This window comes from Neopsephotus bourkii, unplaced genomic scaffold (genome assembly GCF_033783945.1).
Source record: "Neopsephotus bourkii isolate Nb327-2 ecotype Australia unplaced genomic scaffold, CSIRO-AGI_Nbou_v1 NB_1248, whole genome shotgun sequence".
NCBI lineage: Eukaryota > Metazoa > Chordata > Aves > Psittaciformes > Psittacidae > Neopsephotus > Neopsephotus bourkii.
In genome coordinates, this window is record NW_026901733.1 from 4,670,967 (window position 1) to 4,689,524 (window position 18,558).

An 18,558-nucleotide genomic window follows, 5' to 3' on the forward strand; every position below is an offset into this window, starting at 1 on the left:
AATTAAAAGATAATTCAGAGCCCCATGGTCTAAAGCAAAATGTATTTATTACTACTGGTTTCTGGTGTTCTTTCAGACTGTTACATGCTCATCATGTAAACAACCCCTTGCACTTACTCAGCGATATACTTCAACTGCAAAAAGAGTAGCATATGGGGTGAAAACCAGATGCCCATGCCCACATAAAAACTCTATACGTTTTTTTGAATGTACTCAGGAAACAGTCACGATCTTCTTCCCACTCTCAGAGGAGTCAGCTGAATGCAGCCGAGCCCCTGTTTAGCTCTTTGTGACTGCTGATGTTGCCTAGGCTGTCCTTGGTGGGAAAATGAGACGTACCGTCTCTTCTCGTAGGATGTTCCATCATGCTCCTCCAAACTTTCCATACTTTGTGTGTTAATTCTCCGTACTAACATAATCTTCCTTTTTCCCTCAAAGGCTGTCTGGGTTTTTCTACAGAAACTTTCTACTTCATTTATCTCCAGTATCTAGCTCTGTATCTCATTCTTTGCATCTGTGGAGCAGTTAACATCATCAGGGACCTTCTTCCCAAAAGCACCCTATATGCAGTTTTGGCCCCTGCGCTCAGAGGCCATGTTTGCATCCTATCCAAAGACTGCCTTTAATTCCTCATCTTGTTAAATCAGTACTTCAGATGAGAACCCATCACAAAGCCTGTAATAAATCACAACTTTCATTTGTCGCATCTTCATTTCTGACCACTTTCTGTGCAGAGGTCGCTATTTATATTAGCCATTAATTTTGTATAGACTCCCTCCAGCTGCCTTGCTTCTGCAGTTTGCTGGCGTGTGCAACTGTAACAGAATATGCTGCTCTGAACACCAACACAGGTCCCCTTCCTTATGGCATAAAATCTTTGGAGTGCCTTGCAATAAGATGATGGGTTTGTCTGTTGTGTGAAGCAGAGGTCTGGTTCCATGCTCTGCTAGTGACCCGCCATGCGGGGGCAGAACAGCTCCACCTAGGAGCATGAAATGAGTGCTCCCAAAGAGAGCTGGTGGCTCTGCCACTCCACAGGAGCAGATATTCCACTGAGGAAACCTGCAGTATAAAATTACTTCCACAGAAGCCCTTTGGGTTCAGGAGAGTCTCATCAGTCTTGTGCTGTCCTGATGAGCGTTTGCAATAGTGATTTGGCTGATTTTACTATAGCCCCAAGACATAGGAAGCCCACAATCATGAGAAATTTCATACCTTCTGCTGCACCTGGGTTGTCAAACAAACCAAATTCAGCTCAGAATATTTAGTGAAGATCAAAGTGAACCAACAGCACACATGAGTACGGTGTGCTGGAAGCATCATTCTGTAGCCTGGGTGAGGTGTGATACCAGTGGGAATTGGATACATAGAGGAGCTGCGTGGCATGCAGAAGTCTCCAGTGTATGAACCTCTAACTCTCCTGTGTATTTATCTGACTCTCCTGTCCATTTATAAGCTATGCAGAGGCATGGCTTTCTGGTAGGACCTATATTTTTTTAATAGTCTACTTATTTCAAGAATTCTGGGCATGGGCAGTAGGTCTTTAAAGGCACTGGGCTATTTTTAGTGATGCTGTTCTGAAAGTCTTCCTGCAGAAATTGAAATACTGTTTTAAAAAGTCTCTACAGCTCTAAGTCATATGAGTCATTAAAGGTTTTCTATCTTCCTTTTTAGATTTTAAGAGTTCATTTCTCCAGTAGATTCTTACTTTGCTTTCCCAGAAAAACTGATGGGTTTGTTCTTTCAGTCAGGATAAAAGGTGTTATTGAAGGCCCTTTGACACGTTTTTCTCATGTACATCAGATGATGGAGGTAATGAATGGACACATACTGTCTATCCATTACGTGCACATGTTGGCGCTATGACTAACACTTGACTTCAAAATACCATTCAATACTGCGCTTGGACTGTCATCTCTCCTGTTGGCAAAGGGACATGTCATTAAAAGCCTGAATTCAAGCAAAGAGTCTTTGTATTTCCATCTTTTATTAAAAGTGAACATACATGCAAAAAGGCTTAACTGGAGGAGGAGGCCACTACTCCTGCTCTCCCCTCCACTTCCACCTACAAAGGAGCTTCCCTTCTGAACTGAGTGACAGCTTATTTCTGGTAATACCTGAATTTTGGTCCTCCATATCCTAGTATGGAAAAACTTCCCACTGAAATCAGTGAAAAATGCTAAAAAATCCTTTTGCATCAAGAGCAGCAAGAAATAATGCAAAGCTTTTAAAAAAAATCTGAGTTAAATCCAATTCCTTAAATCCCTGATGAAAGAAATCTTATTACCTTCAACACTATTATATACAGGACAAAGCCTGTGAGCTTTCCTGAGTGATTGAAAAAGGCAAATTAATGGCAGCACTTGAAATTACCTGTAATTATCAGTGACACCAGGTCAGCATCATCGCACTGGCAGTCTCACGAAGTGGTGACTCTGACTGGCTTGGAATTTATACAAAACTGAAAAACAAAACCTGACCTCCACAATCGGTGTTAAGATATCTCTGGAGCATTTAAGCATCTGAATTCACAGTCTAGTGTGTAGCCGCATTCATCTTTTGAAGAGCAGTTAAATTCTGAAGCAAAGAGTCCCAAGCGTTTTCCCGGTCAAAATCACCTCTTCTTTCCCATTCATATTTACTCAGGCCTCTCCCTTTGCTGTCACCATCACACAATGTCTCTGAAGCAACTATAAAAACTGCTTATATGGAAAAGTAATAATAGGAAGGCATTTAATGAATTTTAAGCTGAGTATAATGTAATTTAGCAGCTGGAAGCACGGAGAAAAGCCAGCACAGTGTGACCTGACAGCTCTCTATGGATCGTCAGTGGTCAATGTAGCACGTACTTCAGCACTGTTCTCCAGGGTACGCTGGCGATGTTTCTTTTCTCCAGCTACATTCCTGATTTCAATTAAATCAGAGTCTGAAGTACTCTTTCTGATATAGTTAATACCTTCCAATAAATGCTCTTGGCTTTGTTTCTCCCCAGAGGCTGGCCTTCCTCACACTTCTTCACTCAGTGAGTGGAGCAGACATCACCTGAAAAGCAAAGATGTTGTTTTTAGAGAGACTAGAGCCGAAGTTTCGTCTTCAGAAAGCAGAGAAGGAAGAAAAAAGGTCCTTTGGTTACATAACAATAATTTCTCCATTCCTGGGAACCTCTCAAAATCTTTCTTTTGTTCCTTCAGTGTTACTGGTTCAGTGCGAGGCCCGCAGTGTTCTTGCATTTTTCACTCTATCTGTAACTATAAAGGAATTTCCAGCATAAAGCTACCATCGAATTATGCAGCTGAAGTTTTTAGTTTGCTGGGAACAAGCATACCTTGAAGTTCTTTTCTCTTTATTTTCCACTAAGTATATGAGCCAAATTGTTAACACATTGACCCAATGCCTTTGGGGCATTATAAAGTTTTTTATGACAGCCTACAATTAGTGTGATATAGTTTCTTTTGAAGGAGGCTTGCAACAGGTGTCTTATTAGCTTTCTTCTTCTTGCTTCCACCCCCTCCAGTTCAATGCAGTTTAACACCATTTATTAAGATCACCCTTGTTTCCAGTTCAGATGTGTCTGTGTTAGGACATGTGAGGAAACTGGTTATATACTAAGCTGGGCAAAGGACTGCATTTGCCCTCATTTTTGCAAAACTTCATTTTGACGCAAATTAATTGTTGCAGTTTTCAGTTGCTTTGACCTTTAAAAACAACACAAAAACAACCAACCATAAAAACCCTCCATCACACTATTGTGATGAGCTCCACAAGCAGCGCTTTGTGGTGGTCCTGCTACTGAGATCCAGAACAGCACATAGAGTTGTGCTGGTCATATCTGAGCCATTCAGCTGCTTTGAGCTTTGCTGAAACCATCCCAAAGAAGATAGTGGCCCTGTGACAGTTTCCTTTGCTTGCTGTGGAAGGGTTGTGTAGATCAGGTTCATTTGGCTGGATACCAATATAACCCCTCATATCTGTGGCATTCTCATTTTTCCTGTTTGGATTGATGACCAACCTGTGGTAACCTATGGCTGCTGTGCTACGATAACCAATATGCCCATGGCCATGCACAGCAGATAGCTGTAGTTCTCTAGGGACCTGACTGCTGATGACTACCATATCTCCAAAGGTGTTAAAGCAATTGCAGATTGTACTAGCTGTACAACTAACATTTGAGGTAGGGTGAGGATGCCTGTACCTCCTGGCCTTCGTGTGTTGTATGAATCGCAAGTCCTGGGAGCTGTTCTGATCACAGCTGTGCAGTTGGGCTACTCAAAGCCGTATTTCAAAGGTTGCTGAGGGCTTCTTTCACTGTAAACCAAGCTCAGTGCTGCTACCCCTAAAGTGAGATGCTGGTGTAGCACCCATGCTGTCGGAGAGGAGACAATATAAAAAGAAGCTAGCTCAGAGAGAAAGGGGAGAGCCAGGGGAATGCAACTTGTTGCTGCTGTTAAATGGGATGAGTGTGAAGATCTTAGTTGAAAGCTCTGTCTCCATTCCTTCACTGGTGTCAGCAGCTGCATTGACGTGGCTCTCTGCATCTTTGATATATTCAGAGCAGTCATCAAGGCTGTGTTCACTTACCAACCTGCTGCTCAAGTTAGCTGCATGCTCTGTGCTTAGGATTGGCCCTGCAGTGCATGCAGGTGGAAGGCAAGTGGGCAGAGGTGCCCCAGCTCCCAAATACGGGATATGTGAAGGCCATTGTGTACTGACCTGTCACTTCTATCACTTCACTGCACTTTGCTGGATAGACTGTAAAGTCTCAGCCTGCAGATAAACAACATTTAAGTTGGGACCACTGCTGAATATCCCTCCCCAGTCACACATTCTTGTCAGTTGTTTTGTGATGTCTCTGGCACCCCTACACAGTGAGCAGTTCAGAAAACTGGCCACATAACAGGAGTGAACCCTTTTGGATCACCAGTAAAGTAGAGGAACATGAGAGCTAAGGCCAAATTAATGTACAGCTGGAGTGAGACCAGGTGGGATTGTGGTGCAGAGCAGCAGGCTCAGATCAGCAAGACTGTTTTGTTTACTAACTTCTGTTCCAGCAGCTCTTTTTGGCATCTGGACCTAACTTTGCTTTGGAGAGTTTGGGCACAATATGGATTATTTCTGGTCAAGAATTTCTTGTTTCCAAATTGGACCACTGTCACCATAGAACAAATGCATTTGTCACTGAAACAAAAGGGTTATATGTGATGAAGAGCAGTGGTATGACACTTGTCTGAAAAATAAGCTCAAAAACCCCAAAATGTAACATTTCCATTTCCTTTGCCCTCTTCAAATTGACCCTGTCTCCCTTAATTTCCCTTAAGCATCAGCTTTAGGTTTTCTGGTTTTAAAGAAAACCACCCAGGCATGTTGACAAATTCAGTGAGCAGTGTAATTAGTACCTATAGATGGAAAACAGCTTGATGCATACAAAAAATCCTTGTGATTCTGATAAATACACATGCAGATACAAGTTCCTTGGGACATTGAAAACCCTATATGCAAATTTTGAGAACAACTGATTTCAAAGTTTGTAAACACATATGTACTTACACTGTCTTGTACTGTTACCACAGGTTTGAAACATTCAGTTAATAGATGGGTTCTTTTCTTAAGTATATACTAAATTGTAAGCACTGTATTCTAAAAGTCATCTTTATTAATATGAAATGTGAAAAAAAGGGAATGTTTGACTAAGCCTGTGGGCTCCTGAGGAAAGGTGTCCACAACTGTTAGGGCTAGAAATGCCTAAAACTATTGCTCAGAGCCCAGAGCTGAGGTGTGAAACACACCACTAAGTGCTGGGGGATTCATAGTTACTTGCAGACCACAGTGTGAGTGGGCAGGCTTGTGAGCCTTTTTGAAGGGAGGCATGATGCTTTGGTGTGCCCAGTAATTGCATTATGAGTTCTAACTGATGTAAGCAACGAAGAGAGAGTGCCTCATGGCATGGAAAAAAAGACTGGCAGATGCCTCTAGTCATTTGCTGTGCTTTGGTAAGAGATTGTCCAAGTGAACATCTCTCCATTCAATCACATTTTCCACTGGAAATTCCTCTTTCCTTCGCTTATCTTACAGCATATGAGACTCTCTGTGGGCTCATTTGAATAGGTTGCCACACAGGTACATCAGATGAAACCACAGGCTGTAGCCTCAAAAGGAGCGGAAATACTATTTTAAAGATCTTGTCTCTCTCTGAGAGTCAGGTTGGCACCGTCTGTTGCTTTCCTGCTTTTACATGTACTTGCCAAAAAAAAAAGAAAAGTCTGTACTCTTTAAGGACTTAAAAAACCCCAACTAAATAAATAAAAATTGCTCTCAAACCAAAATGTGCTGCCATTATGCTGCATCTTCAGAAAATCCAAGGTAATTTCATGAAACCCTGCATGTTTCTGGTTGGGGCAATATTTAAACCCGGAGGCATGTCATAGGATTAATTACTATATCTGTCTCTGCATAACGGTGGTAGGTCTGTGTGAGTAATTGGGGCAGGAGCTGGTGTCTAAAATCCCCTTTCACACCCCAGTTTAGCAGCGTCACACAGGTGAGGAATCAGAAATATGACTCACATTGGTAGTGATCACTGAGATTAAACTGGAGAACAACCCTTCTTCTAGCTAGAGTGCTGGATGGTGACAGCAGGATCTGTATGGCTCTGTTGTGTGCCAGCTCAATAAATCGCCTTTTGGGGCCTCTGGTTCCTCACCTGTGAAATGCTGGGCAGGAAAGAGTGGGACAGCACTGTTCATCTTGGCAAGAGCAGTGAAGAAGAGCTCTGCACAGAAGCCGCCTACTACCAGAATTCTGCCCTTGATTATTATTCCTCACAATGAAGAATAAGGAGAAAAACTGAAGTTAAAAGATATTTCTTTTAGGCCACAGAGGGAGGAAAGAGGGCCTAAGAGACAGGCAGATGAGTGTCAACCATGGGTGTGACAGTGAATTCATTCACCAGGTTTTCTTTAATGATGCTCCTTGAAGAACTGCATTTTAATAGACATTTTACAGTGGGGATATCACTTGCAACTTGACATAAAATCTGAACTGCACCATACTTACAGTGAAAACTTGTAAGGAGTTAATTAAAATGTCAGTATTGTTTTACTGCTTATTTGTCTGTCAAATGCCCTTCATAAAAATAATGACCCCAGATGTGGTGGTTCATCTGGATGATGGTGATTCCTTCATCACCACCTGAATCCAGCACAGCAGCCACTGGAGAAATAGATGTGGCCGCTGGTGTAAGGAGGCATCAGTATGTATGAAGCGGCTGGGGAACACATGCTCTGTCCAGATTTGCATACACCATCCTGTAATTCAGGCACTTTGTCATGACATGCTATTTCTGGGCATGGTGGGTCATTACTGGCTTAATAAGAGCTTCCTCTGAAGCTGGCAAATCCCCTCTCCTGTCCCTAACTCAGGCGCTATTGGTAAGGAGAAAGACTTGGAGTAGAAGGCGAAGGTGGGCATGGAAGGGTGGGCTCAAAAAGAGCTGTTACTTCATGAATGCTGCAGGTCTTATGGAGCTCACATTTATGGTCTGTAGCCTCCTAGATCTTGGAAAGCATGCCTTGCAAGTGGCACAGAATAGGGAGAAGTCAGTAGCATCTGCTTTCACCCTCTGGAGACCACAGAGTTGTTAATTCCTTTGAATATTTTTTAGGGGGCATTAATTGCTATCCATCAATAACTACTAGGGTATTCTGTTGGAATATTAACAGAGAAACTTCGGTGTCTTTATCCAGCTTTATCCTCTTAGGTATCATAGAAAGGTTTGTAGAATGTGATCAATAGAAGTAAAGGATATTATTTAATTCATTTTTTGTTTCAGTACAACAGTAGCATAATTATTGCACATAATTTTGCAATGAATTTTTTATGTAAAAGTAGTATAATTGCAATCTCTTCACTCTTCTTGATCACCTTCAGGTCTGTCTCCTGTTCATTTGAATGGATGCAAAATTAACGGTTTTTCCTGTTCTTTATAATGATAAATGACCATAACTAGATCACAGAGTTTTGCTTACATATGTAAATGATGCTAAATCAATTTGAGTTGCATTCATCTCTTTTGAGGTTGATGAATTGCAAATTATGAGTACTGGCAACCTATTACTCCTCTTTTTCTGGCCGCCAGCCCCAACAATCACCCCAGTTATATTATATTATGCTTTTTAAAAGATGATTGTTACATTAATGCTAGTGAGGATAGGAACTCAAGTGTGTGAAATACATATGTAGAAGGAAAGCTTAGCCCTAAAGAGCTGAAAAACTAGTTAATAGGATGGTAGGAAGAGGTCATGTAGGAAAGATGGAGAAAAAAGTGAAAACAGAGCAGTAATACTTTATATTACATTGTCTTACACAAAATGCATGATATGAAGACTTCTGGTGGGAGGTCTTCTGAAACTTCATAAACTCTGTGTCAGATCCTGACCAGAGTGCTCTCAAGACAGAGCAGAGACTGCTTATGGAAAATCAGTGGGTTTGCAGTGCTCTCTGTAAAGGTGCTCCTTGACTTTGCAGAACTCTAGTAGAAATCCAAGGATGTGCCTGTTAAGAGTCAAGGTTTAAGGGCAGAGTGATACTGAAGAGGCTGTGGTGAGGTCTGACGTAAAGGCCCTAAACAAGATGTGGAGGATGAAGCTTTCTCCAGACAATTATATAAGTCTCCTGATTGCAGACATTTGAGTCCCATTTCTCACAGGACATTTCAGCTGCCCAGATTTGTACTGCTAGGCTTGCACCATGTAAGCAACCAAAGAAGTCCCTAGACTATGTTGCTCACAGTTTATAATGCAAATGGTGGAGGGGCTATGTTTGACCTGCTGCTTGCAAAGTGGGGAGGACTGTCAGAAAGTATGGCAGAAATGGCAACTTGAGCTGCAGCAACCATGAGATGATTGAGTTCAAGGTACAGAGGAAGGCTGGGAAGAAAAGCAGCAGAAAGAAGGATCCTGGACTTTATAGAACAGAGTTTGGCCTAGGGAAGTTGTGTGCAAAATTCCTAGGGAAGCTGCCAAAAGGGAAAGGGGAACAGGAGCTCTGGCTGATTCAAAATGGAAAAGCATAAATAAATTAATTAAAAAAAATCAAAACCCCAGATACAAGTACGCAAAACCCCTAAAACTTACTGAGATGTGAAGAACAATCTGCCTCATTGTACAGGATGGGCTTTCAGCAGAAGGCTCTCCTGACCAAGCATGGAGTTGTATGGTGAGCCAGTAAGGCGACCACACAGCATGCTAGAATTGAAAAGATTAATGTGGAACAAAGGAAGAGTATAAACATATTGTTTGAGCCTTTTTTTGGCAAAAACGAGTAAGGTCAAGGCCCATGTGGAGCTAAGATGAGGAGAGGGCATTTAAAATAACAGGAAGGGATTCTGCTTAACAAGAGGTTCAAAGAGCATGTAGGCCTTTGGGGGAGAACAAAAAACCAGTGGTTTTTTTTTCAGTCAGACAAAGCCTACTCCCAGCTTTATACATACCAGCACTATTTGGTATAGAAGACAGCCTACAGGGAAGAAGCAATGAGGTAGCGGCAACTACAACTGGATGTAATCAGATCCATAGGGCTTGATGAGGTTCATCAGTATTGAAAGAGTTACCTGTTACCTATCATCTGTGAAAAATCAGGGTGATCTGCAGAGGCCCATGAAGACTGGAAAAAGGCTACAGACTAAAACGCCTGTCTTGCATATGGGCAAAAAGGAGAATCCAGGGAACAATATGACAGTTATTGTCACCTCATTCACTGAAAAAGAACATCTTGAAATTCATTTTCAAACATAGCAAAGACAAGAAGCCAGTGGCCTGTATGAAGAGGCAGATGGCACCGTTAGCAAATTTACAGACTGTGTTAAGTGGGGGGGAGTGATTGACACACAGAATGGCACAGCTTTAGTCCAGAGGAATCTTCAGGAAGTTGAAGACTGGGACAACAGAAGTTTCATGAGTTTAAGCAAGAAGAAATGCAAGTTTCTGCATTCAGGGCAGAGTAACTCCAGCAGTGGTACAAAGTGGTAGCTGGCTAAACAGCAGCCTGGCTGGAATGGACCTCAGGGTTATGGTGACCTGTTGAGGCATGTATGGTTGAGCCAAAGGTAAAGGCAAGGTAAACCATGCATTGGGCTAAAAGAAGCATAGCCAGCAGATCAAGTTGTTGTTCTCATTCACCTTTACTTGGCACTGGTTAGGCCATACCTGGAATCATGCATCCCTTACTGAGCCTCCTTCCTCCCTCCAGTTTGAAGAAGGCTGTAAAGAGGCTAGAGGCATTCAGCAGAGAGCTGCCAGGATACTGAAGGACCAAGAGCAGAAGCAGCGACTGACAGATTAGTCTGTTGAAGAGGAGGCCGTAGGGAACATGTTACTGAGAAAGACTGTGCAACCTCCACCATGGGACATTTTGAAGAGCTGGCCAGACAAACCACAGCTGATGGGCCCCAGTGCAGGTGATACCCATGGTATCAAGCAGGAGGATGGACTAAATGATATCCACATGTCCCTTTCAAGCAATTTTCTATGACTCTATTATAAATATCATCTGTAAGTAATAAGAGATACCTATATGATTGCACAGATGCAAAGACAAGTCTTATCAAGATGAGACAGGCTTCTGGGTCAGAGCAAAAGCAAAAATCTCTAGGAATGTTATTAATAATGTTTCATTTTTCTTTTACATGTGACCTAACAAAGGAAAGTTCATATTTTTGTGCCTCCAGGAAATGTTTCCTGAAACACTGTTCTTCCTCTTCCTGATAACCACTGAGCAAAGAGTTTGTTCTGTTTCCCAGTATTAGTCTGTGTCTGCCTGCAGGTTCCTGCTTCTTTGTAGAGTTTGAAGTCACTTCTGCTGAACTTTTCTTTGTTATACACTTGTAAAATCATTTGGTACCTGAGTTATGACTCCTGAAACTTTCTCTTGATTTTTGCCCTTGAGTGTCTTTATTGGGTTTGGTTGGGTTTTGTTGCTGTTGCTGGTTTTAACAACCTTTATCCTAGATCATACAACTGCAGTCAGCATAACTTATAAAAGTTTGATTTGTGATCTTCTCATTTACTCTGCTTGAGTTTCCTCCATATTAGGGAGTGTACAGTTCTCATCCTTTGCAAAGCCCAGCCAGATTTTTTCCAAGTGAAAAAATATTGCTTCAGCTAATGTATTGCTCTTCTGAGCTCTCCGAGGAGAGGAGGGTGTAGTGGAGACACCAGGATTGTATTTTTTTTGGGTCTATGACAGAGGAAGAGCATGGAAGTAGGTACAGAATAGCCATCAAACTCACTGGGGCATTATAAATATTCTCTCTGCGTTTCAATGTAAAACTGAGACAGTTCAATGTACTTGCAAGTTCCTCCTCTGCTGAAACTAGGCTGTGGTCTCCCTCATCTCCAGACAGTACCTTTTGCAAGGGAGTGTGTGTGGGACTTTCTCAGGCTTTCCAGTTACGTCTGTTCTGCCTTACATTAATAGTCATTGAACCACAGAAAGACTGACTTGGCTTCCTTCACACTCTTGTTGTAAATCAAGCAGAGCTGGGACTTGTGTCTGGTTCTCTCATATACTACATGAATTTCCCTGACAAGCAAATTACGATTATCCTGGCATTCTTCCTAGTTTTGACCCAAGTTTGTGCCTCTCCTTGTTGATGCTGCCTTATTTTCACCAAAGCTTGTATTTGGCTAATGAATATTTTTAACAGTAACAGAAATAACAATTATTGTGTAGCCACACAACTAAGAATCCTAGAATCTTAATTGGGATGGTTATTTGTACACAAAAGGAACAAAGACTATGGGAGACCCCAGACAGCTGATGAGTGACAGGATTCAATAGAGTGAAGCAAGAAAAGAAATGGAAAGTGGCTGTGTGCACATTCATGAGAAGGGAAATATGTTGGTGAAATGGTGAAATGAGCATAGAAGATTGGAAAAGTTATTCTTTGTTGTCTTTCTATCTGTACCCCTTCCTCCAGTCTGCCCTTGTTAATAAATAACACTCATTGTATTCAGCTTCCAAAAGTTGTGTGCAGTTCTGTGGGACTGATTTGGACCTTTGCTGGGGTTATGAATAGTACTATCTAGATTTTTTTCTATTATATTTGGTGGTTTCCATTCCTTTGTGTTATTGTTACATTATCTTCCTTGTTTTCTCTTGTTATGTACGACTTCATATTTGACGTGTGCTACTCTGTCACATGCCATTTGATTATGTAGTTTCTGATCTTTTTACATATTCCTCCAACTTCACCTCCTTTTGATTGGCTATTAGTTGGATCATTGTTCTCATGCATTAGTTTCTGCCAGTGATTTGCGATTTCATTTTTTCAGCTGCACATTTTGGTTTTACTTTGATACTGCTTCTGCATGCTCCATTACTATCCCCAAACAGTATGAGCCCATAGTGATTTCTGTGATTCAGCCACAGGACTGATATTGCTGTCAGTGAAACTGAAAGCAACTGCAGGGGCATATTCAGAGGGAAAAAGAGCTGGCCCTAAGTTTTTGCATTTATGTCCTGTATTAGTCTAAATGGTGGAAGGAGAAGAGGATGTTAGACAGTAGCAACACGGTAGCATCTCCTTTCGCTGTGTGAAGCTGATTCCAAGTATGACAGTAAGTTCTTACCTACTGAAGCAGTCTCTCACTGCCTGCAGAAGAAAGCAGCAGGACAGAGTTCTAATTGTGTTTGGCTGCTCCTTTGAGGTTTCATGCAGAGCGTAAGTGGTACAGACTGGAAATCTCTGAACTGAAAGAGCTGGCATTTATCAGCAATTTGGAAGGAAAGGTATACTTGTCACATAGATGCAGATGATATAGTGACCCAGTAGGTGGATAGCAGCATTTAAGACCTTCAGGCAGAGAGTCCAGTTTGTTCCACTCAGAAGAAGGGTATTGTTCAAACCACTTTTCATACCACTCTTCCAAGTGCAAATACATAGCTTGGCATTCCTCCACCCACCCCCAGCCCCAGTGTGTACTATTCTATGGAAATTACTGTGCTTTCAACCAGTGCTATTTTATGAAGGAAAGGGTTGGGTTCATTTTGTGAGATGTAGCAGGTTGTAGGTAACAGAATTTCACTCTCTGCAGGTGCCAGTGGGCTTTGATGTACAACCAACGTAAGTGGGGTTGTGGACCGTCTCTTTCCCTTCCCTACTTTAAGGAAGCTAGTATTGCCTGTGATTTATCAACACACACACACTTTTATATGGAGTCAGTGTTACAACAGTACACAGCAGAGCAGGAGGGCAGGATGCTGTTCACGTTCACTTCTATTCCTTACATATTATAACACACACAGCCAAGTGTGCTTTCAGTTCAGTTTCTTCTTAGCAATTAATAACTTACAGTTTGGTAAACAGCTCACCTATGGCAAATGTTTAATGTTTAAATTAACAGGTTTCCCAGGGAATCACCATCCTTGGATAAGGCCCTTAGTGACGTTTTTTTGGTGGGCTGGGAAATCCTGGGTAACGGTTTGACTTGATGGTCTTAAAGGTCATTTCCAACCTAGCTGATTCTGTGTGATTATGGCTGATTCTGCATGATTAAATTAATATTAAATGCCAAGGTATGGATGGAAAAATGTGGAAGCAATGAAGATTTGATCCAGCAGTATATATATACCCCACAAAGCACTTATCATGTGGATCAAGCAACTTACTACATATTCTGAGATTAGGTCTTTCAGAAGGTTCACCTGTGTTTGCTGTCAGGTTTTGTTTGCACAAGCAGAGATTGCTGGTGACAGAGTGGTGTTATGCTACCAGGGAGATACTTGGGTGAGCTCCTCATAGGATTCTTGCATTTCCTCACATGGACTTACACCTAGGGAGTTCTCTAGTTTTGTGGGCAATTTCAGCTAGAAGGAGGTCTTTATGGAAGTGTGTCTTCTTTATCAAATACAGAAGACAGTGTGCTGCTCTGAAGGAAGAGTACAATATGAAAAGTGGATGGGAATTTAAATATTAGTATAATGAAGACAGAGGGCCTTTTCCTTTCCCTTTTGTCTTCCTCTTCCACTTCACCTTTCTCTTCCCCTTTCCTTCATTGTAATCAGGCTGACATTCCCAAATAAGATGGGGAAAACATTTCTGCTCCTGTATTGCTACTTCAATCCATTTGCCTGCTTGCAACACCAGATTTAACATTCAGAGCTAAACCCGTGTAAGGAAAAAGTTTAATACCTCTTTACTTCAGTTTGATGGTGTCTTTACTAGTGTCTTCATCACTAAAAAAAAAAGTAAATATGTTATTACAGTGTTAATGTGCATCTACACCAGGCACAAGTTTGAGTTTTGCTCATGATTAGTTAAAAAAGATGCTTTACCTCTAACATAATCACCACCTCTTTCCAACTGGAAGGATGCCAAACACACCTTTACTTTCTAAAGTTCGGTCTCTCGTTTATTTTCGCACTTCTCAGTTTAATAAGCCTCTGATATAAACCCAGGTTCCATAAGGGTCTTAGTGCCATCCATTTTTGTCAAGAAAATCAAACAATAAGGTAAGATCCAGCCCTAGAGAAGGCAGTGGGGTTGGACTTGAGTGAGCTCGATACCATTTCTCAAAAATCACCACACACCTGAATGTATATTTTAAAATAAAATGTCACATCATTAAATGGGATTTCTTCGGTGCACTGTAGAAGCGTTCTAGTGCATATGCTGAAGCTGGCATTGAATCTCGAACTTCTTTTCAAGGTGATGAGTGCAATACCAAAATATTAGTATATTTGTATGAATAATGCCAACAGTTATTACAAGCCCACCTTTTGTTGAACTAAGCAGCCACTTTGTGAAACAAATGTAAAATTTGAGCTTAGTCAGGAGATTTTGCCAAACACGATATTAACTGTAACTGCTTGCCATCTTGTAGTGTTTAGAAACTCTAAAACTCCTGAGAGACACATACACACGCCACATTACTCAGGACCGCTTACCAAGTCCACTCTCACTGCACTGTCTGAGCAACCAGCTCATTTTCTGGGTACCTGGGATTACACCGAACTTTTCTCTTCAGCAGATGGCATGGTAGTCATGACACTGAGGAAACTCTAAGCAACAAATCAGCCATGAGAATGGAGCAGATGAAAATACTTCCTTTTCGTAACATTTTCCATGCTTTCCTTGCTCTTACTTCTCTGCATACATATGCTTACATGCATGCATGCGTGCCCCACTATGTGTCCAGTGCTTTGCTGTTAAACTTGTTCCAAGATAAGCATCTGGCATTCACTGTGTCCTGCAGATGGGCCATGAGTGACACACACACACGGTGCAGCTGTCTGTATCTGGCACTCAGGTGATTATTTGTTTGCTAATCAACCAGCAGCTCTATTAGTTGAGTTGAAGGTTAGGAGAAGGGTGATTAAATATACAAAAAGAGAGGGTGTTACGTAGTTGTGGGTGAAATGCTGGGTTGTAATTACAAGAGAGGTAAGGATTGTTATTGTAACCAGGGCTGTAGCAAAAATTAATCTATCTATTCAGACTGCTTGTCACTGAATATCCAATGGCAGTTTCCTAAAGCAGAACAAAACACCAAACCCGCTCTGTTCTGCAGTGAGAATAAAGAGGTATCTCCAAATTTGCATTAAAAAGCTGCAGTCACCTGCAAAAATGATCAAATTTCAAACCAAATCAAATATGCAGTTTCTCACAACCTCTTGCAAAGGACGTCAAGAGTTATGTGTGAAAAGAGGAGTGCAACCTGATAGCTTTGTGCTGCTCAGTTCAATTAGCTTAGCTAGCTGACCAAAACCGCAGGTGTTAATTCTGCAGGTGCCAGTTCGGTTTAATCAATCTGCAGGTTTAATCTGATGCTTAGTGTAGCTCAGCTGGCCAAACAGCAGGCTTAATGCCTAGCAGAGAGGGATGGTCACCTGCTCTAGGATGTGATTTGTTGCTGTATTTAATGCATTTTATAATGTAGCTCCATATAATTTTTAATTTAGTGTGGGTTTATATGAGCATTTAACGTCTATAGAATGAGGAAAAAAAAATCCTCAAATGATTCTGAAATGTCATCATTTTATCATTAAAATACACAAGGGTGACATCCTGAGGTCATTGGTTTTGACCTCTGCAGGAATGGAATGGTGTTATTAATTTTAAGTAAAATGCTCCTGTGCTGTGGGCTGGAGCATGTAACATAGCAGGGTGGGCTGACAGAACTTGGGTGTTTGGCCCAGAGAAGAAAAGGCTAAGGGGAGATCTAAGTGCTATCCTCAGCCTTCCAAAGGGGTTTACAGAGGAGACAGAGGCAGGCTCCTCTCAAAGCTGCTCAGCAAAAGTACGAGAGGTCTCAAAATGCAGCAAGGTGAGTTCTGATAATAGGAATGAAGTTCTTAACCAGGAGATTGAGTCAAACACTGGAACAGATCATTGGGCAGAAACATTGGAGTCTTTGTCCATGGAGATATTGAAAGCTTGCAAGGCAACTTGGTCTGTCTTGAGTAAGTAGTGGAATTGGAGACCTCCAGAGACCTCTTCTAACCAAAATTGTCCCGACATCCGCATTGCTGTTCTAGGTTCACTTGGCCCTGCTCTTCCCTCTTGATTTTCCAGAAGGAGATGGAGCTCATCCTCACCTTGGGATCCTAAAAGAGAGCTGAAAGGATGGCAGAGCAGGCTTGATTTGTAAAAGAAGCTTTTAAAAAGTGACTGTGGCTTTGTTAGTTTGCTGTTTCTAATTGAAAGCTCATGAGGAGTATGGTTTTGCTTTCTAGTGGTTAGCCAGCTGACTCGTGTGCCATCACTTGTAAGGACCACATAGGACAAACTGCACTGAGTTATGCTCAAGAGACCTTGTAGGCTTCATCGTATCTGAGTATGTAATAGGGGCTGTGAACAAATATCTGGTTCAATAACAGTATTTGGCTTAAGTTAACGAATTGCAGATGTTTATCTGAAGAAACAGCATCTCTCCCTTGGGTGCTTGTAAAAGCAAGAAGGCATCTGTGGAAGCAGAGATTAGCTGTCCCATCCATTTCCTTTCCAAGTCCTGCATTTGGCCAGGAAATGCAGGGGATATTATACACAGGTCTCCTACAATGTTGCGTCTTACAACACCGCAAATAAGCCAAATCCCAGTTCCTCTTGGGCACTTTCAAAATTATCATGTTAGGTATAGATGAGGGAATTGCAGGACTTTTAAAAGCCAGAAAAGGAGCTGCACAGTTGTATATTCATTTTGTAGGCCTTGGTCCGACCTTACTATCTGCCTTCCTCCACTTTTCTCACAAAGAGGAAGACAAGCCATCTCCTATGGTCACAGGCTGGGACTCCCAGCCCAGATTGCCCTGTTCTAGGACATTTGCTTGTGCTGCTGTCTTGCATTCAAAAACTGCTGTGTTTCACTGGCTCCAAATGCCTCTAAAGAAGAGGGAATAGATAGTCCTGGGGGGTGCTTTGGACTTCTGAAAGGAGTTAGGGGATTGTGTTTCTTGTTGGAAGCTGTTTTCTTTCCTAGAACCCTGAACGGAGAGATCAGTATATTTATTTAGTGCAGGCACATTTCATGGGACAACTTCGCAAACCTGCCTTGAATCATCTGAAAAGCTGTCACTGTGTGAGGGCACAGGAGCTCATGTATTCAAAACATCTGCCTGTGCAAGACTTTTTCTTCCTCTTCAAGACTGAACTCTTATTTCAGAAAAGGAGCATTTTGACCCTCAGTTGGTGGCAAAGAGATGATGGATGGATTGAGTTCCCCCTGCCTCAGCCCCAGCACGCCTGAATGGGATCAGCTAGGTATGCTGTTGGGTGATCTGAACTAGCATTCAGTAACGCAGGACCCCTTTGCAGGGCTTCATGGTGAAACTAATAGTATTACTGTGGTGCCTTTGCCTTGAGGATGAGATGACTCAAGGATCTCCATAGTGGACCCCTTCCTTCCTGGAGGGCTTTGGAGGTTGACATCAGGCCAGGTAAGCACAGAGCTGCTCTCTACCTGAGCAGGGATTTGGGATGCCTGAAGGCCTTCAACGTGGACACAGGTAGGTCCCACCATTTTGGAGCACCCTGAGTCAGATGGCCTTAGGGGTGATCGAGCAAGGCTTCAATCATGACAGCCCTGTAGGTGTGGCCAACACCATCCTTTCTTGGTTATGTGCACAGCTCTGTAAATCTCTTCCCCCAAGTAATTGTTCCGCAGTGGTTCCCAGGATTTAGGAACTTGCAAAGATTTAAACAGGTTTCTCTGCACAGCACTAATCTGCTTGGGAGGCATGGTAGGTTTAGGAGAGGTACTGGTGGGGCTCCTGCCCTTCGGCTTAGCTGCTGTGCAGCCATACAGGTTTACACAGTGCCTGCAGCTAGTCCGGGGGCTCACAAACTGCACTTGCTCCTCCAGGAGCACAAAGAGCTGCTTTCCCTTCACACACTTTCATTTAATGAGCAGCAACTTCCCCCCCCACCCATACACAAGTCCTGGGCTGTGGCAAGCAGCCATTGCTATTCTGTGTTTGTAGGGTGCCTGGCAGGGCCTCGCTTTAGGTTGGTACTTAGGCGGTATTGTAGTAAATTATAAAAGACCCTCTCTTTGATGCTGTGTGGGA

The 18,558-nt window shown here is 42.2% G+C and overlaps 1 protein-coding gene across 2 annotated transcripts in view; it reads left to right on the forward strand.

The window, feature by feature from the left end:
* SEC61B (SEC61 translocon subunit beta) overlaps positions 1-11,927 on the forward strand; it is a 32,805-nt gene extending 20,878 nt beyond the window's left edge. Inside the window, exon 4 of one of the 2 annotated variants that reach the window (XM_061364742.1) lies at positions 11,780-11,927. In XM_061364742.1, coding sequence (XP_061220726.1) covers positions 11,780-11,819 — 40 coding nt within the window. In that variant the 3' untranslated portion in view covers positions 11,820-11,927. The other variant, XM_061364743.1, reaches the window with a different exon arrangement.
* The last annotated feature ends 6,631 nt before the right edge of the window (positions 11,928-18,558 follow it).